Source organism: Nomascus leucogenys, chromosome 2 (genome assembly GCF_006542625.1).
Source record: "Nomascus leucogenys isolate Asia chromosome 2, Asia_NLE_v1, whole genome shotgun sequence".
Classification (NCBI taxonomy): Eukaryota; Metazoa; Chordata; class Mammalia; order Primates; family Hylobatidae; genus Nomascus; species Nomascus leucogenys.
Window position 1 is genome coordinate 80,195,792 of NC_044382.1, and position 14,282 is coordinate 80,210,073.

The 14,282-nt window shown below is 45.6% G+C and overlaps 1 protein-coding gene across 6 annotated transcripts in view; it reads left to right on the forward strand.

Annotated features, from left to right (window-relative positions):
• Positions 1 to 1,042: 1,042 nt before the first annotated feature.
• ARHGAP17 (Rho GTPase activating protein 17) overlaps positions 1,043 to 14,282 on the forward strand; it is a 98,443-nt gene continuing 85,203 nt past the window's right edge. For 4 of the 6 annotated variants that reach the window (XM_030799494.1, XM_003261651.4, XM_003261652.4 and 1 more), the window contains exon 1: positions 1,043 to 1,224. In XM_030799494.1, coding sequence (XP_030655354.1) covers positions 1,172 to 1,224 — 53 coding nt within the window. In that variant the 5' untranslated portion in view covers positions 1,043 to 1,171. Of the gene's footprint in view, positions 1,225 to 2,153; positions 2,562 to 14,282 lie in introns of those variants that run through there. The other 2 variants (XM_030799508.1, XM_030799487.1) reach the window with 2 other exon arrangements.

Below are 14,282 nucleotides of genomic sequence, written 5' to 3' on the forward strand. Positions count from 1 at the left end.
AGCATGATGGGTACCACATGGAATGGAGGGGATGCAGTGTGGATGGGAACCTCCAGCCTTCCCTGAATGTGCTGACTCCAGGGCTGGCTGCCGGTCCTGCAACCGATCCTGTAGTGCTTGCTTTCTTGTTTTAGGAAGGCTTATTTCTACCTCTTTCTGTCGTAATTAATGTTGGTAACTTTTAGTTTGCTGCCGTATCTGAAGCTCTGATGCTTCCTAGGTCTCTCCTAGGTCACTACAAAGATCTTGAAGTCCCTCATTCTCTGATATTAAGAATTCCAAACTGGCATCAGTCTCCTTTATCCCATAGTTAGGGAGCTCTTCCCTTTTTCTATGACATTTAGGAGCACATTTGAGATGTGGCTGATAAAAGAAGCCACATTGCTGCCCATCCACTGCAAGGAAGGGGCTTACCTGGAGCCAAGGCCACCAAACCAAGAAGACATGAGTGTGTGAGCACGTGTGTTAAGGAAAACACACATTGACTTTATTTTTATTTTTTCGAGACAGGGTCTCACTCGGTTGCCCAGGCTGGAGTGCAGTGGTGCCATCTCGGCTCACTGCAACCTCTGCCTTTCGGGTAAAAGCGCTTCTCCTGTTTCAGCCTCCTGAGTAGCTGGGATTACAGGCGCCCACCACCACGCCCAACTAAATTTGTATTTTTAGTAGAGACAGGGTTTCACCGTGTTGGCCAGGCTGCTCTCGAACTCCCGACCTCAAGTGATCTGCTCCCTCGGCCTCCCGAAGTACTGAGATTACAACGTTGAACCACTGCGCCCTGCTAGAAACAGCTTTTCGTACGTTGAAATAAACGAGAAGGTGACCGGGCAGCGTTGGGGTCGGGGAGGCCAGGCGGAGGAGGCCTAGTGGTCTTCTCGCCCCGGGGCCTTCTAGCTCTTTGCCCGTGTCAGGTAGGGCACTGTTAACCTCGGCTCGGCTCGACTCGGCTCTACTCCGGCTCAGCTCAGCTCGGCTCGGCCAGACCTAGAGGGCGGGCGGGCGGCGCCACTGGAAGTGACGCGACGAGGGCGGGGCCGCCGCCCCGGGGAGCCACCGCCGCCGCCGCCGCCGCCGCCGCCGCCGCTTGGGCCGGGAAGCGATGTAGTAGCTGCCAGGCTGTCCCCCGCCCTGCCCGGCCCGAGCCCCGCGGGCCGCCGCCGCCACCGCCACCATGAAGAAGCAGTTCAACCGCATGAAGCAGCTGGCTAACCAGACCGTGGGCAGGCGAGTGCGCCGGGCCGCACGGGGGTCGCTCCGGGGCTGGGGGCGGAGGGCGGGGGGCGGGACGGCTCCTCCTCGGTCCGGCGGCTCTGAGCTGGGCCGCAGCCCCGCCGGAGACCAGCGGGGCACGGGCCCGGGGGCTGCGCCGCGCTGAGGCCAGAGCGCCGCGCTCCAGGCGGTCCGCCTGTCTCTCAGCGCCGCCGGGCCCCCGAGACCTGCAGGGGAGGGCCGCCGCCTCATCAGCCACACCGCGGGGTCCCCTGCCCATTGTCCCTGCCCCGGGAGCATCGCCCTCGGGGAGTAGACCCGGTCATTCTCCTCCCTTCCCGGGGGCCGAGCCAGCCCGGATCGCTGCCCTGGGCTCAACAACGGTGACTTCTGTACCTAACGCTGTGCCGAGCGCTGTGCTGTGGGGAGCGGCAGTCCCGGGCTTTCCCGGTGCTCCCGCTGTTTGCGAGTCCTTCTCCTGTAAGTGCATGGCGGCAAGAAATGGCTAGAGGGACATGAAAGCCAGCCGGATTTGCTCAGTGAGTTCAGAACGCCCTTTGAGGGAATTCGGAGGTGGTGCTGTCTCAAAACCAGGGCTCCTAGGAACTGGACTGCTGCTGCCAGTTCTTGACATTTAGAAATTTGGAATTGGCAGAAAAGGATTATGGAGACGCCTTGCGCCAATTTAAAAAGTTTCACCTTAGGTTTGGAAACAAATACTTCTTTATTTTCCTTTGCCACGGCTGAAGTGCTTAACAAGAAACGTTATTGATTATTAAATGGCAGGCTAGACCAGAGTTGGTAGATCAGGTTGTCAGAACAAGAAATGATTTGTGGTTTTTGAGAGTTTCTGGAGGTGACTGTCGTGTGCTGTATTATCTGGGGCTAATATTTCAAGGTCTTTCAGGGCAGCTGGCTGTACTGTACCGATTTAGTGTTTATTCAGCAAAGAGATATGAAAGTATGAATTTTTCACAGCTCTTCTTTTGATTTTCTGTTTTTAACAGTTAAGGGGAGTTTGGTTTGGCTGAAGCACGTGGGACACTTCTTTTTTTTGAGTGTATGAAAATACTTTTACTTCCTCTCGAGTTTTCTAAATTTGCTTTTTACTGTTTCATTTCCTCCATCTTTTTGCTTAGTTTCCTTGTTTAATTTTTTCGATTCCCTACCGTATTATTGTGGTGAGAATTAACTCTTATTTTCAGGGTTAATCGCTGCCCCTGAAGCCCAGACAAACCTACTTTTCTGTTATTTGCAGGAAAATTAAAGAAATAATGCTGAGAGGAAGGTAGACGTGTGGTAATGGCGGCTGATGTTTCAAGGAACAATTTACAAGCACATGATAATTTCTTGTGAGTTTCGTACCCTTGTTAGTGTTCTGAGCAACGTGCATTGTGGAACTAGTATTTAGTAAGTGCCAAGATACATTTGTCAGATAGTCAGTTTGGCTTGTTTTTACATTGTTCGTGACAGGTAAGGGACTTTCACTCTTTTTATACAAAGTTCTGAGACTTAAATCTACCAAGCTCTTTAGGGTCTCTTTGGCTCCTGGGTCATCTTAGAGGCTTCTCCCTTCACATTTTTTTTTTTTGAGACAGGGTCTCCCTTTGTCACCGAAGCTGGGGTGCAGTGGTGCGATCTTGGCTCATTGCAGCCTTGACTTCCCTGGGCTCAAGCGACCCTCCCGCCTCAAGCCACCCATGTGGTTGGAATTACAGGTGGGCACCACTCACATCCGCTAATTTTTGTATTTTTGTAGAGTGGGGTTTTGCCATGTTGTCTAGGGTGGTCTCGAACTCCTGGCCTCAAGTGATTTGCCTGCCTTGGCCTCCCAAAGTTCTGGGACTACAAGCGTGAGCCACCTTGCCTGGCGTCTTCACATTTTAAAATTCTGACCATGCTTGCCTACCTTCAGTTTCCACAGGAGGTGTTGCTTTCTTACCTGCTAGCATCTACTTGGAACTCCTGGAAGCCTCTCCCACCACACCTTTTCTCCAGGCACCTCTTGCTCATTCTTCAGCCTTCTGGGAAAGGTCTCTCTGCCTCTGAAAGGCCTTCTATGATGCTTCAGCATAGATTGGATGCCTCTCCTGGGTGTTCTCGTAATCCTGTGTGGCACTTGCTTTTCTGTGCTGTGACTGCCTCTTGTGTGTGTTCTCCATCAGATTAAATACCTCGAGAGTCCTTGCTGTGTCTCCTTTGATTCCCAGGGTCTGCTGTGGTTCCTACCCCATGGCCAGGGTGCAATAGACATTGTTAATTCCGGTATTTGAGTTCTTACTAGATCGCCCTGGTGGTGTGGGCCCAAGTATGGGAAAACGTGAAGTGGATAGAGTAGATGGTGATTCATGCTGGAGCTGTAATTCTGGGCCTGACCTTTGACTGTCTTTAAAAATCTTTATTGCTAGATGCCAGTGGAAGCTGAAGCTATTACAGAACTATTAAGGGTGTGGCAATTATGCACCCAAAGTCAGAACATCTGTTTTTAACTGGGAAACCTGTTGCTTCCTTGCTGTTGATTTCCTAGATATTTGTGTGTGTGTGTGTGTGTGTGTTTGTGTGTGTGTTTTCTGCTTAAGTAATCAGAAAGGACTAAGGAAGATAAACGGAGGCCTGAGAGTGCCTAGAATTGTTACTGCGTGGAAGTAGGTGGTTGGTTGGCCCCAGAATCAGGATTCTGGGTGTTTTTAGGTCAAGATGAAGGCTACAAAGCAAAGGGGTTTTTTGTTTTTGCCCCTGTGATCTAGGTGGAGAAGGAAGTTATATATGTGAATGTCATGCCTACTGTGTTTTGGTTTATCAATTTGTGGAATTCTAGGTGGTGTCTTGAAATGAGATATTCTCCTCAGAAGGGAGACCTTTGAGTACTTTCACTGTAAGGTTCCAGGGGAGGGACTTGTAGAGAATTAGTAATGCCTGGAAGGAATGAGTTCTCATGATGCAGTTTGTTTATGATGGGTGGGTAAGTCTATTTGAGAAGATGGCCTGAAACTCACAGGGGCAAGGCTTATGAGGTGGTCTCATGGTGTGAATGTCCCAAAGAAGAGAAGTAGGATGGTTCTTTTAGTCCACCTGCCTTTTGTTGATTCATGCATTCAACAGACACTTGTTGAGCCTACACTGTGTCCTGTTATCCAAGGTATTAAAGAATCAAAGGTGAATACGGGCATGGTTTCTGCCCTGAGGGAGCTCAGGAGATACGTGGAAGAGGTAGGCAAGCAAAAAATAATTATATACATGCGATAAGTGCTTAAGAGGGATGGCTAATGCACAGAACAAAACCCAGCTGTCATTGGATTGAGGGAGGTAACAAAAGCTTCCCGGAGGAGAAGATTTGAGCACCTTTCTCTGCCTTCCTTTTCAAGCCCTTATTTCAAATATCTCTTGTATTGATTAGGTCTCTTTTGGTTGTAAGAAAACCCAATTCATAGCAAAGACGGGAATTGATTGGTTCATAAGTGACCAAAAGAGCCTCTAATAAGTAGTGTGGCTGCAGATTTGGCTTCTTCTGGGGGTTCCACTCTTTTTTTTTTTTTTGAGACGGAGTCTGGCTCTGTCACCCAGGTTGGAGTGTAGTGGCACAGCTCACTGCAGCCTCCACACTCTTTTTTTTTTTTTTTTGAGACGGAGTCTGGCTCTGTCACCCAGGTTGGAGTGTAGTGGCACAGCTCACTGCAGCCTCCACCTCCCGGGTTCAAGCAATTCTCCCGTCTCAGCCTCCCAAGTAGCTGGGACTACAGGCCTGTACCACCATGCCCGACTGATTTTTATATTTTCAGTAGAGATGGGGTTTTGCCATGTTGGCCAGGCTGATCTTGAACTCCTGCCCTCAGGTGATCCACCCACCTTGGCCTCCCAAAGTGCTGGGATTACAGGCATGAGCCACTGCGCCCGGCCTCAGTTCCACTCTTTAGGTAGGCACTGTGTCCACTGGGAGACTCCCACGTCTTCCAAGTCTCAGAGGGAGAGAATACTCATCTCGCAGTCACTGTGGCCCAAGTCCCAGGATTGGCTCTGAATGCTTCTGGGTCACATGCCTTTCCCCAGAAATGGACTGGAGTCAGCGCACCCAAACCATATGGACTGAGAGTGGATGGTAATGGGTGGTAATCAGGCAAGAAATAAAGGTCATGGTTTGTCTTTTGTAGTCCTGCTAAAAAGAGAGATGTTTTGTTTCTTGAAAACCCTTAGATGCAGATAATCACCGATGGTGTTTTCGGGGAGATGATGTCTTGAGTAGAGGAAGGAGTACACTGGGATGAAGACTTTGAAGTTACAGAAGTGTCAAGGAGAAAAGAAATTTGAGAGACAACTAGGAGAGCATAGTACCGAGGCTCTGATAGGGAGTGTCTCCTTGGGTATTGATTTCCTCCCTGACTGAAGTTTCCCTTGGAGGTCTGAATGCTTTCACAGATAGTTGTTTTTTGATAATCCAAGGTAATAAACCCAAATGCCTAGAGGGCGAGGCCAGTAAAATGAACCAGTGACTTGGGCCATGTGAAGGCCTCAGGGGACCTGGAGGACTGTGTCCCACCAGAGGGGCTGCCATGGTAATGTAGGCCCAGTGTGGACCACTTTTGGAGTTTTCCTGAAATCTGCATTTTAACTAGCTGGCATTTAATCCAAATTAAACTACGGGGACACTATATGCAGCTGAACAAAATATTTCTGTGGATCACCCAACTGCTTGTCTAGAAGGACTCAGAAATTGACAGTCCCTCTTTTTCATTTATTTCCCTGTACCTTACCCTGATGTTTTCAGTTCTTTGGATTTGTTGAAAAACAGCTCATTCTTTCTTAACTAAAATCTTGAAAAGGTCTGATAGTAACAGTCTATAACATTTCTATGGTGGTTTAGTTTACAGAGTGCTGTACTAAACCACCTGGCTTGGATCTCGTCTCCTGACAATGATAACTTCTCTCTTACAAAGATGGAAACCTGGCCGGGTGGGGTGGGGTGGCTTATGCCTGTAATCCTGACACTTTGAGAACCCAAGGTGGGAGGATCACTTGAGCCCAGGAATTTCAAACCAGCCTGAGCAACATGGTGAAACCCGATCTCTACAAAAAATACAGTAAACTAGCCAGGAGTGGTGGTGTGTGCCTGTCTCCGCTGCTTGGGAGGCTGAGGTGGGAGGATCAACTGAGCCTGGAAAGTCGAGGCTGCAGTGAGCTGAGATCACGCCATTGCACTCCAGTCTGGGTGACAGAGCAAGACCCTGTCTCAAAAAAAAAAAAAAAAAAAGAAAAAAAAAAGAGGAGGAAACCTAAGTTTGCACAGCTACTGAGTAGTGGCTGAGGCATGGCTTGGGTCCAGGGCGTCTGCCTCTGGTTCCCATATGCTTTTGAGTACAGGAACTGGGCTGCCTCTTCACCAGGGAAGGACTAGTGTTTATTAATGTTCAACATTTTCTGTGCTTATGAAGCTGCTGGGCTTGGTGCTTTGCATACATTTATTTCATTGCATTCTCATAGCAACCCTCTGAGGTGATGTTACTTATTTCTGATTTAATGATGAGGAAGCCGGAGATCAAAGAGGTCATCAAGCTCGCAAGAGACAGAGCTGTGGACCCAAACCCAGGTTTCTGATTCTGCAGCAGCTGTAAATTCTGATGACAGAAATCTAATGACCTCTAGGAGTCTTCCACTCCTAGGAGGTATGTAGAATGGACCACTCACTAGGTAGTTGGATCCACTACCAGCAACGTGAATTCTCACACTGAGTCAAAATGTGTTTCTACCTACTGATCCCAGAACAATCCCCTGCTGCTGAATTGAATGAATCTCATCTCTCTTCCCTGAGTCAGCCCTTCCTGTATTTGATGATCACAAACCTTATCCTTACATTGCCAGCAGTAACATTCTGCATCCCTCACCCACTCCACTGTGTCCTTTTCCTCCCACTGATCTTCACTCTGCCTTCCCTTTTCCATTTTTTTTTTTTTTTTGACAGAGTCTCGCTCTGCCACCCAGACTGGAGTGCAGTGGTACAATCTCGACTCACTGCAACCTCCACCTCCTGGGTTCAAGCGATTCTCCTGCCTCAGCCTCCCGAGTAGCTGGGATTACAGGCATGAGCCACCACGCCCAGCTAATTTTTGTATTTTTTAGTAGAGGTGGAGTTTTGCCATGTTGGCCAGGCTGGTCTTGAACCCTTGACCTCAGGTGATCCACCCACCTTGGCCTCCCAAAGTGCTGGGATTACAGGTGTGAGTCACCGCGCCTGCCCACTCTGCCTTTTCTAGGGGAACTCTGAACAGTATTTCTGAGAAGGGATAGGTAATGTGTGCTTTGCTTCAATCTGAGTGGATTCCATCAACCTCTCCATAGAGCAGGGTGGAAAGAGGTCCTCTGTCGTTGCAGCAGCTTCTCAATCTCATCTTTATGGCCCTTATTATGTAGTTTACATGTTAAGAAATCCAGAAGTATTTATAGTTGAGTGAAAATCCATTCTTCACTGGAGGAAAAAAAATGAACTCTAAAACCATAAAAATGATGAACCAGTAGGAAATTTTCATCTGTAAATTTGAACCATAAAAGGATATGTTCATTTAGCATCATTTTTATATGTGTAAGCGGCATGTTACGCTATTATGGAATTGCCTTTGTGGCAGAGTGGACGAGGCAAAACCTTCCAAGTTTGATTATGGCCTAGGGTGCTGCAGTCAGTACGTGCACCATGCATTTTTGTCAGACCACACGATGTTTCACCTTTATCATTCTATTTCAGTTTCTCAAGTGTAGGTAGATGTTGTAGTAACTAGTGAAGTACAAATCCATGTAAAAATGTTAAACTCGGCTGGACGCGGTGGCTCACGCTTGTAATCCCAGCACTTTGGGAGGCCGAGGCGGGCGGATCACGAGGTCAGGAGATCAAGACCACGGTGAAACCCCGTCTCTACTAAAAAATACAAAAAATTAGCCGGGCGCGGTGGCGGGCGCCTGTAGTCCCAGCTACTCGGAGAGGCTGAGGCAGGAGAATGGCGTGAACCCGGGAGGCGGAGCTTGCAGTGAGCCGAGATTGCGCCACTGCACTCCAGCCTGGGCGACAGAGCGAGACTCCGTCTCAAAAAAAAAAAAAAAAAAAAAAAAAAGTTAAACTCTCATCTGTTCGCTGTGTTTGTATTTTCTTAAAGGTAGGGATTAAAAGTGTAATAGGCCTACAGTCCCTTATCTGGAATCATTGGGCCAGATAAGTTTTAGAATTCAGAGTTTTTCAGATTTTTCTAAAAGTAATAATACACATGTATTGTTGTTATATAATACTTCCAGTGGGGTCTGGGACAAAATCCCATAACCAAACATTATTATCAGTATAGCAAAATATATATACATATATTCCCACTGAATGGATATGCATAAAGATTATACATAGTTTAACATCATTTCAGGTCAACTTTTGTTGCCAAATAAGTTACAAAAAAAGGCTTGTTTTTTTAGAACTTTTTGGATTACAAAATGGTGATAGGGATTGTGGACTTGTCTTACTTTTAGTTATGTACCTATTGAGAGTCTGTTAAATTTTTTTACTGTAAATAATTTTTCCCATATTCCCAAAGGTTGGAAACCACAATCATATAAGCAGGGGTCACAAACCCAAGTGCCAGGATGGGTAAAATAAATAAGTGAAATAGGAGGTGGGTCTAGGACAGTAGGGAATGGGGGGACTGCAGTGAACTGGTGAGTACATGTTCATTCAAAGGGGAGAGCTGCTCTTCAGTTCTAGCCACTTGTTGCCATGGTGAATGTGGGAGTAGTGAAGCCACATCTTCCATTTTTGATGATACTCCAGAATGTTGATTTTCATGTGAAGTTTCTTGATATTTAAATGTTGGCAACTAAAAAGAAAAAAACCCACTGTTGGCCAAAGAAAACATCTGCAAGCATTATCTGGCTGTGGGCTGCCTGCTTTCATTTATAGTTTAGAGACTAATGCTTGTGGTATGAAAAGTTGTCAGTGAGCCGGGTGCAGTGGCCCATGCTTGTAATCTCAGCATTTTGGGAGGCTGAGGTGGGAGGATCACTTGAGACCAGGAGTTTGAGACCAGCCTGAGCAACATAGCAAGATCCCGTCTCTACACACACAAAAAAGTTTAGCCAGGCATGGTAGCATGTGCATGTAGTCCCCAGCTACTTGGGAGGCTCAGGTGGGAGGATCGCTTGAGCCTGGGAGGTCGAGGCTGCAGTGAACTGTGATCCTGCCACCGTGCTCCAGCCTGGGTGATGGAGTGAGACCCTGTCTCTAAATAAATAAGTAATTTGTCAATGGCATTCATAATGAACTACTTTCTTGAGATATGGATGGGTACATTTGCTTTATTATTATTCATTATACTTTACATACATGCTGTATGTTTTTTGCACATAAAATATTTCATAATAAAAATCTAAAGAAGTTGATAAGCACTTTATTTTAGAACTGCCTTATTTTCTAGCCATTAGGAAATTTTCATCTGTAAATTTGAAACTTTAAACTTACTTATCTTGGAAAAGGGACTGAAAGCCCCACTTCAAAAATAGGAGCCCTCTTTTTAAAAAGTAGGAGTTAAAGGAGGTTAGATTGTAATGTTCATTCCTTTCTAGGGCCATAGTGATCTGAAGTAACATTGGGTATCCACTGTTATATTGCGACAGGGAAATGTCCTTGGTCTCCTTTCTTCTCAGACCATTCCCCTGGGTGATCTCAGCCCCATAACTGTCACCTCATGGTGACAGTTTTATGCCTCCAGCCCTGGGGTCTCTTTATCCCTAGAATGATGCTATCATCTCTCTCTCGAACATCTCTGCTGACATGGCCTGATAAAATTGAACCCATGAACTTCTTCCTCAAATTGGCTTCATTTCCCTCTATCTTCTAGTCCATGAGTCACCAGACTTTGGCCTGCAGGGTAAATCCAGCCCACCGCTTGCTTTGTGAAAAAGTTTACTGGAACACAGCCACTCACTACAGTAGCAGGGTTGAATAGTTGCAACAGTGACCCATATGGCCTGCAACGCCTATGGTATTTATCCTCTGGCACTTCATAAGAAGCGTGTGATTCCTGCCCTAGGGCATTAAATGCCCTCACATCCTCCCTAGTCACCTGTCAGTCCCATTCTTTCTCCTCCATCATCTCAGTCAGGTGAGGAGACTGGAAATTCTGCCTCTTTGATTATCTGTTTTTTTTTTTTTTTTTTCGAGACGGAGTCCCTCTCTGTCACCTAGTCTGGAGTGCAGTGGCATGATCTCGGCTCACTGCAACCTCTGTCTCCCGGGTTCAAGCGATTCTCCTGTCTCAGCCTCCTGAGTAGCTGGGACTACAGGCGCCCACCACCACGTCTGGCTCATTTTTTTTTATTATTTTTTTTTATTTTTTAATTTTTAGTAGAGACGGGGTTTCACCATGTTGGTCAGGCTGGTCTGGAACTAACCTTGATTATCTTTTGACTTCATCTTTGCTTCCCAGAGGCCATCCTTCCTGTTACCTTAATTAGGTGCTCATTATTTTTCACTTGGGGTCAAATTTGTCTTCCAGTTGGCTTTGCTGCCTTGAGCTGGCTTGAGCTGGATTGCATCTACAGTTCCCCAGCCTTCTGTTTGACATGGTCGGTCACCATTTTAATGATTATAGCTGCTCACCTCTAAATTACTTTTTCCATAATGAATTCTCTAGAGGTTAGAATCACTAGATTTATAGGCAATTAATATTTATATCATGACAGTATTGCCAAGTTGTCTCCTAAGATGATAATGCCATCATTTAGTTTGTAGTGCAGAAAGCAATGTTGTGCAATAATGTGTGTCATTATGCATGACATGATGAATATCACATTTCACCATCACCTTAGTTGCATTAGATATTGTCCTTAAAAAATGTGTTATCTATTTAAATTTTTTCCACTAAGGTCAAAATGAATGTGTTCTTACATTTGTATTTCTTTATAATGAGTTTTCTCTGTATGTGTCGTTTGTTTGTCATGGAATTAACGTTTAGTTATCAATTTCGTTGCTCAGTTACCAGTTTAGTTCAACAAATGTCTCTTGAGAACCTGTCAAATGATAGGGGCTGGGGTTAAAAATATAATTGATCCCTGGGGACTTGAATGCGGAGACAGAGCTACAAACAGATAATCTGAATGTAACTAGTTTTATCTATTCTAGCAGATCTTAGGTGCTGTTAATGAAATCTTAATGCCATTCTTTGATGTATTTATGTACTTTAAACAAGTTAGCGTTCTTGTTCGTAGATACGTTCCTCAACAAATACAGTGATGAAACCTTGCACATTCATGACTAGGTACAGATTTAATACAAGTTTCAGAAGATAAAGCTGATTCTATAGAAAATCTAAGATTTCTATAAGAAACTGTCTTTTAAATAGGTAGAGCCTATTATTTATAGCAAATAAAATAATAGGCATGTTTGATATAAAAACAATATTCAGGCTGGGTATGGTGGCTCACGCCTGTAATCCCAGCACTTTGGGAGGCCAAGGCGGGTGGATCTTCTGAGATCACGAGTTTGAGACCAGCCTGACCAATATGGTAAAACCCCATCTCTACTAAAAATACAAAAATTAGCCGGGCATGGTGGCGGGTGCCTGTAATCCCAGGTACTCAGGAGGCTGAGGCAGGAGAATCGCTTGAAGCCAGGAGGCTGAGGTTGCAGTGAGCCAAGATCGCACGACTGCACTCCAGCCTGGGCAACAGAGTGAGACTCCATCTCAAAAACAAACAATATTCAGTTCATTTCAGCCATGCATCTTGTGAGACTGTTTCCTCTCTGTTAATTACAGCTTATTGATTATTTGCATTGGCTACTTCCTTTTGATGATCCTAAGATGTTTCTCTCTTCCTCTCCTTTCCCACAGCTCTTCTTTTTGGACGTCTTATCAGAGATACCTTTTGGTTTAGTAGTCAATTTGATCTCTCCTTTAATGTTTCATTAGCATTTCTTCTGTAGTTACTCAATGTTCTTCCACATGGTTTGGCCAAATTTATACTTCTTAAAGAGTTTAAATCATAAATCACGGACCAAGTAAACAGGTGCTCAAATGAATATAAATCTTAAAATAAATAAATGTACAGAAATTATTAAAAGCACCCATCAGCTGTTACCTGTCAGTGTATGTATAAATCAAGCAGCTTGGATATCACGTGGTCATTGGATACTTTCACATGCCCGGGCTGGAGTGACCATTTGAAACCATGGCCAGCTGTACTTTGGGGAAATACACCGAAGTGTTTCTACTTCACCAGATACAGTGAGTGCTTGGATGGAGGGAGTGTGGGCACAGGCACAAAGCAGGAGTGTCTCTGAGATGTGCCTGGGGGTTCAGTGAGGACTCCGCTGGGCATGTAACATGTGAGCAATCGTTTTTTAAAAAATTTTTTCATGGAGGCAGAGTCTTGCTATGTTGCCCAGGCTGGTCTCCAACTCCTGGCCTCAAATAACTCTCCCGTCTTGGCCTCCCAAAGTGGTGGGATTACAGACGTGAGCCACTGTACCTGGCTTTGAGTGATCTTAATAACTGGCAGGTGATAGAGAATTCCAAGGGTAGAGATAGTCCTAGGGGAAGCCTAACACTTGAAGAGTTTATCCTTTAACTTAATATTTTTTTTGTTTGTAAATTGGGAAAAAGGCAACCATTATGTGATTCTTGGCAGGGGAACAACTCTCTTCAGCTCTTTTATTTTCAGATCACTTGGGTAGTGAATGCTATTTTCAGATCCATTTGTTAAGTATTTGTAGTATTTAAATTCACAGCCCCTGGTTGCATTTCCATCCAATAGAAGGTGTAAGTTGGTTCTTCAAAGCTTTTTTTTTTTTTTTTTTTTTTGAGACGGATTCTTGCTCTATCACCCAGGCTGGAGTGCAATGGCATAATCTCAGCTCACTGCAACCTCTGCCTCCAAGGTTCAATTTTTGTATTTTTAGTAGAGACAGGGTTTCGCCATGTTGGCCAGGCTGATTTGGAACTCCTGGCCTCAAGCAATCAGCCCTCCTCGGCCTCCCAAAATGCTGGGATTACAGGTGTGAGCCACCACACCCAGCTGGTTCTTCCAAGTTTTAAAAAGCTTTAAGGCCAGGCATGGTGGCTCATGGCTATAATTCCAGCACTTTGGGAGGCCAAGGCAGGCAGATTTGATGCTAGGCCAACATGGCGAAATCCTATTTCTACTAAAAACGCCAAAATTAGCCAGGCATTGTGGTGCACACCTGTAATCCCAGCTACTCGGGAGGCTGAGGCACGAGAATCGCTTGAACCTGGGAAGCAGAGGTTGCAATGAGCTGAGATCCTGCCACTGCAGTCTGCCTGGGCAACAGAGTGAGACCCTGTATCAGAAAAAAAACAAAAAAAAAAACTTTAAAACCAGCATACTCTTGTTTTATTTGCCCTGTATAAGCTGATGGACACTTTTGCCCCAAATAGACAATTTTGTTATACATTGAATATCAAGTATCATTTCTCACAATGTAACTTATTATTTTTTCTAATTTCCATTTTACTTGTATATCTCCTCTTAGAGCCAAATTTTTTTTTTTTTTTGAGATGGAGTCTCGCTCTGTTCCCCAGGCTGGAGTGCAGTGGCATAATCTCGGCTCACTGCAACCTCCGTCTCCTGGGTTCAAGCGATTCTCCTGCTTCAGCCTCCCGAGTATCTGGGATTACAGTTGCCCACCATCACACCTGGCTAATTTTTGTATTTTTAGTAGAGAGGGAGTTTTACCATATTGGTCAGGCTGGTCTCAAACTCCTGACCTCAGGTGATCCACCTGCCTTGGCCTCCCAGAGTGCTGGGATTACAGGTGTGAGCCGTCACGCCTAGCCAGAACCAGTTTTAATACTCCCGTTGCTTTTGCATTTTTGTACTTGCCAGGGTTCATAATAATCCTCAACCCCAACATAGCAGGCCTGAAATACATGCCATCCATGACCTGGAGCACCAACTTTTGAGAGCCAGGTGGTGTTGATTGGCTTCTGTTGTCATCTGTGGAAGTCCATCGTTAGAAAAGCTTCTGTTCCAGTTTTAGGGGGGATGATGGTTTGAGGGCTACCATGGTAGAACTTGGGGAACTCTTTTCGGCAGAA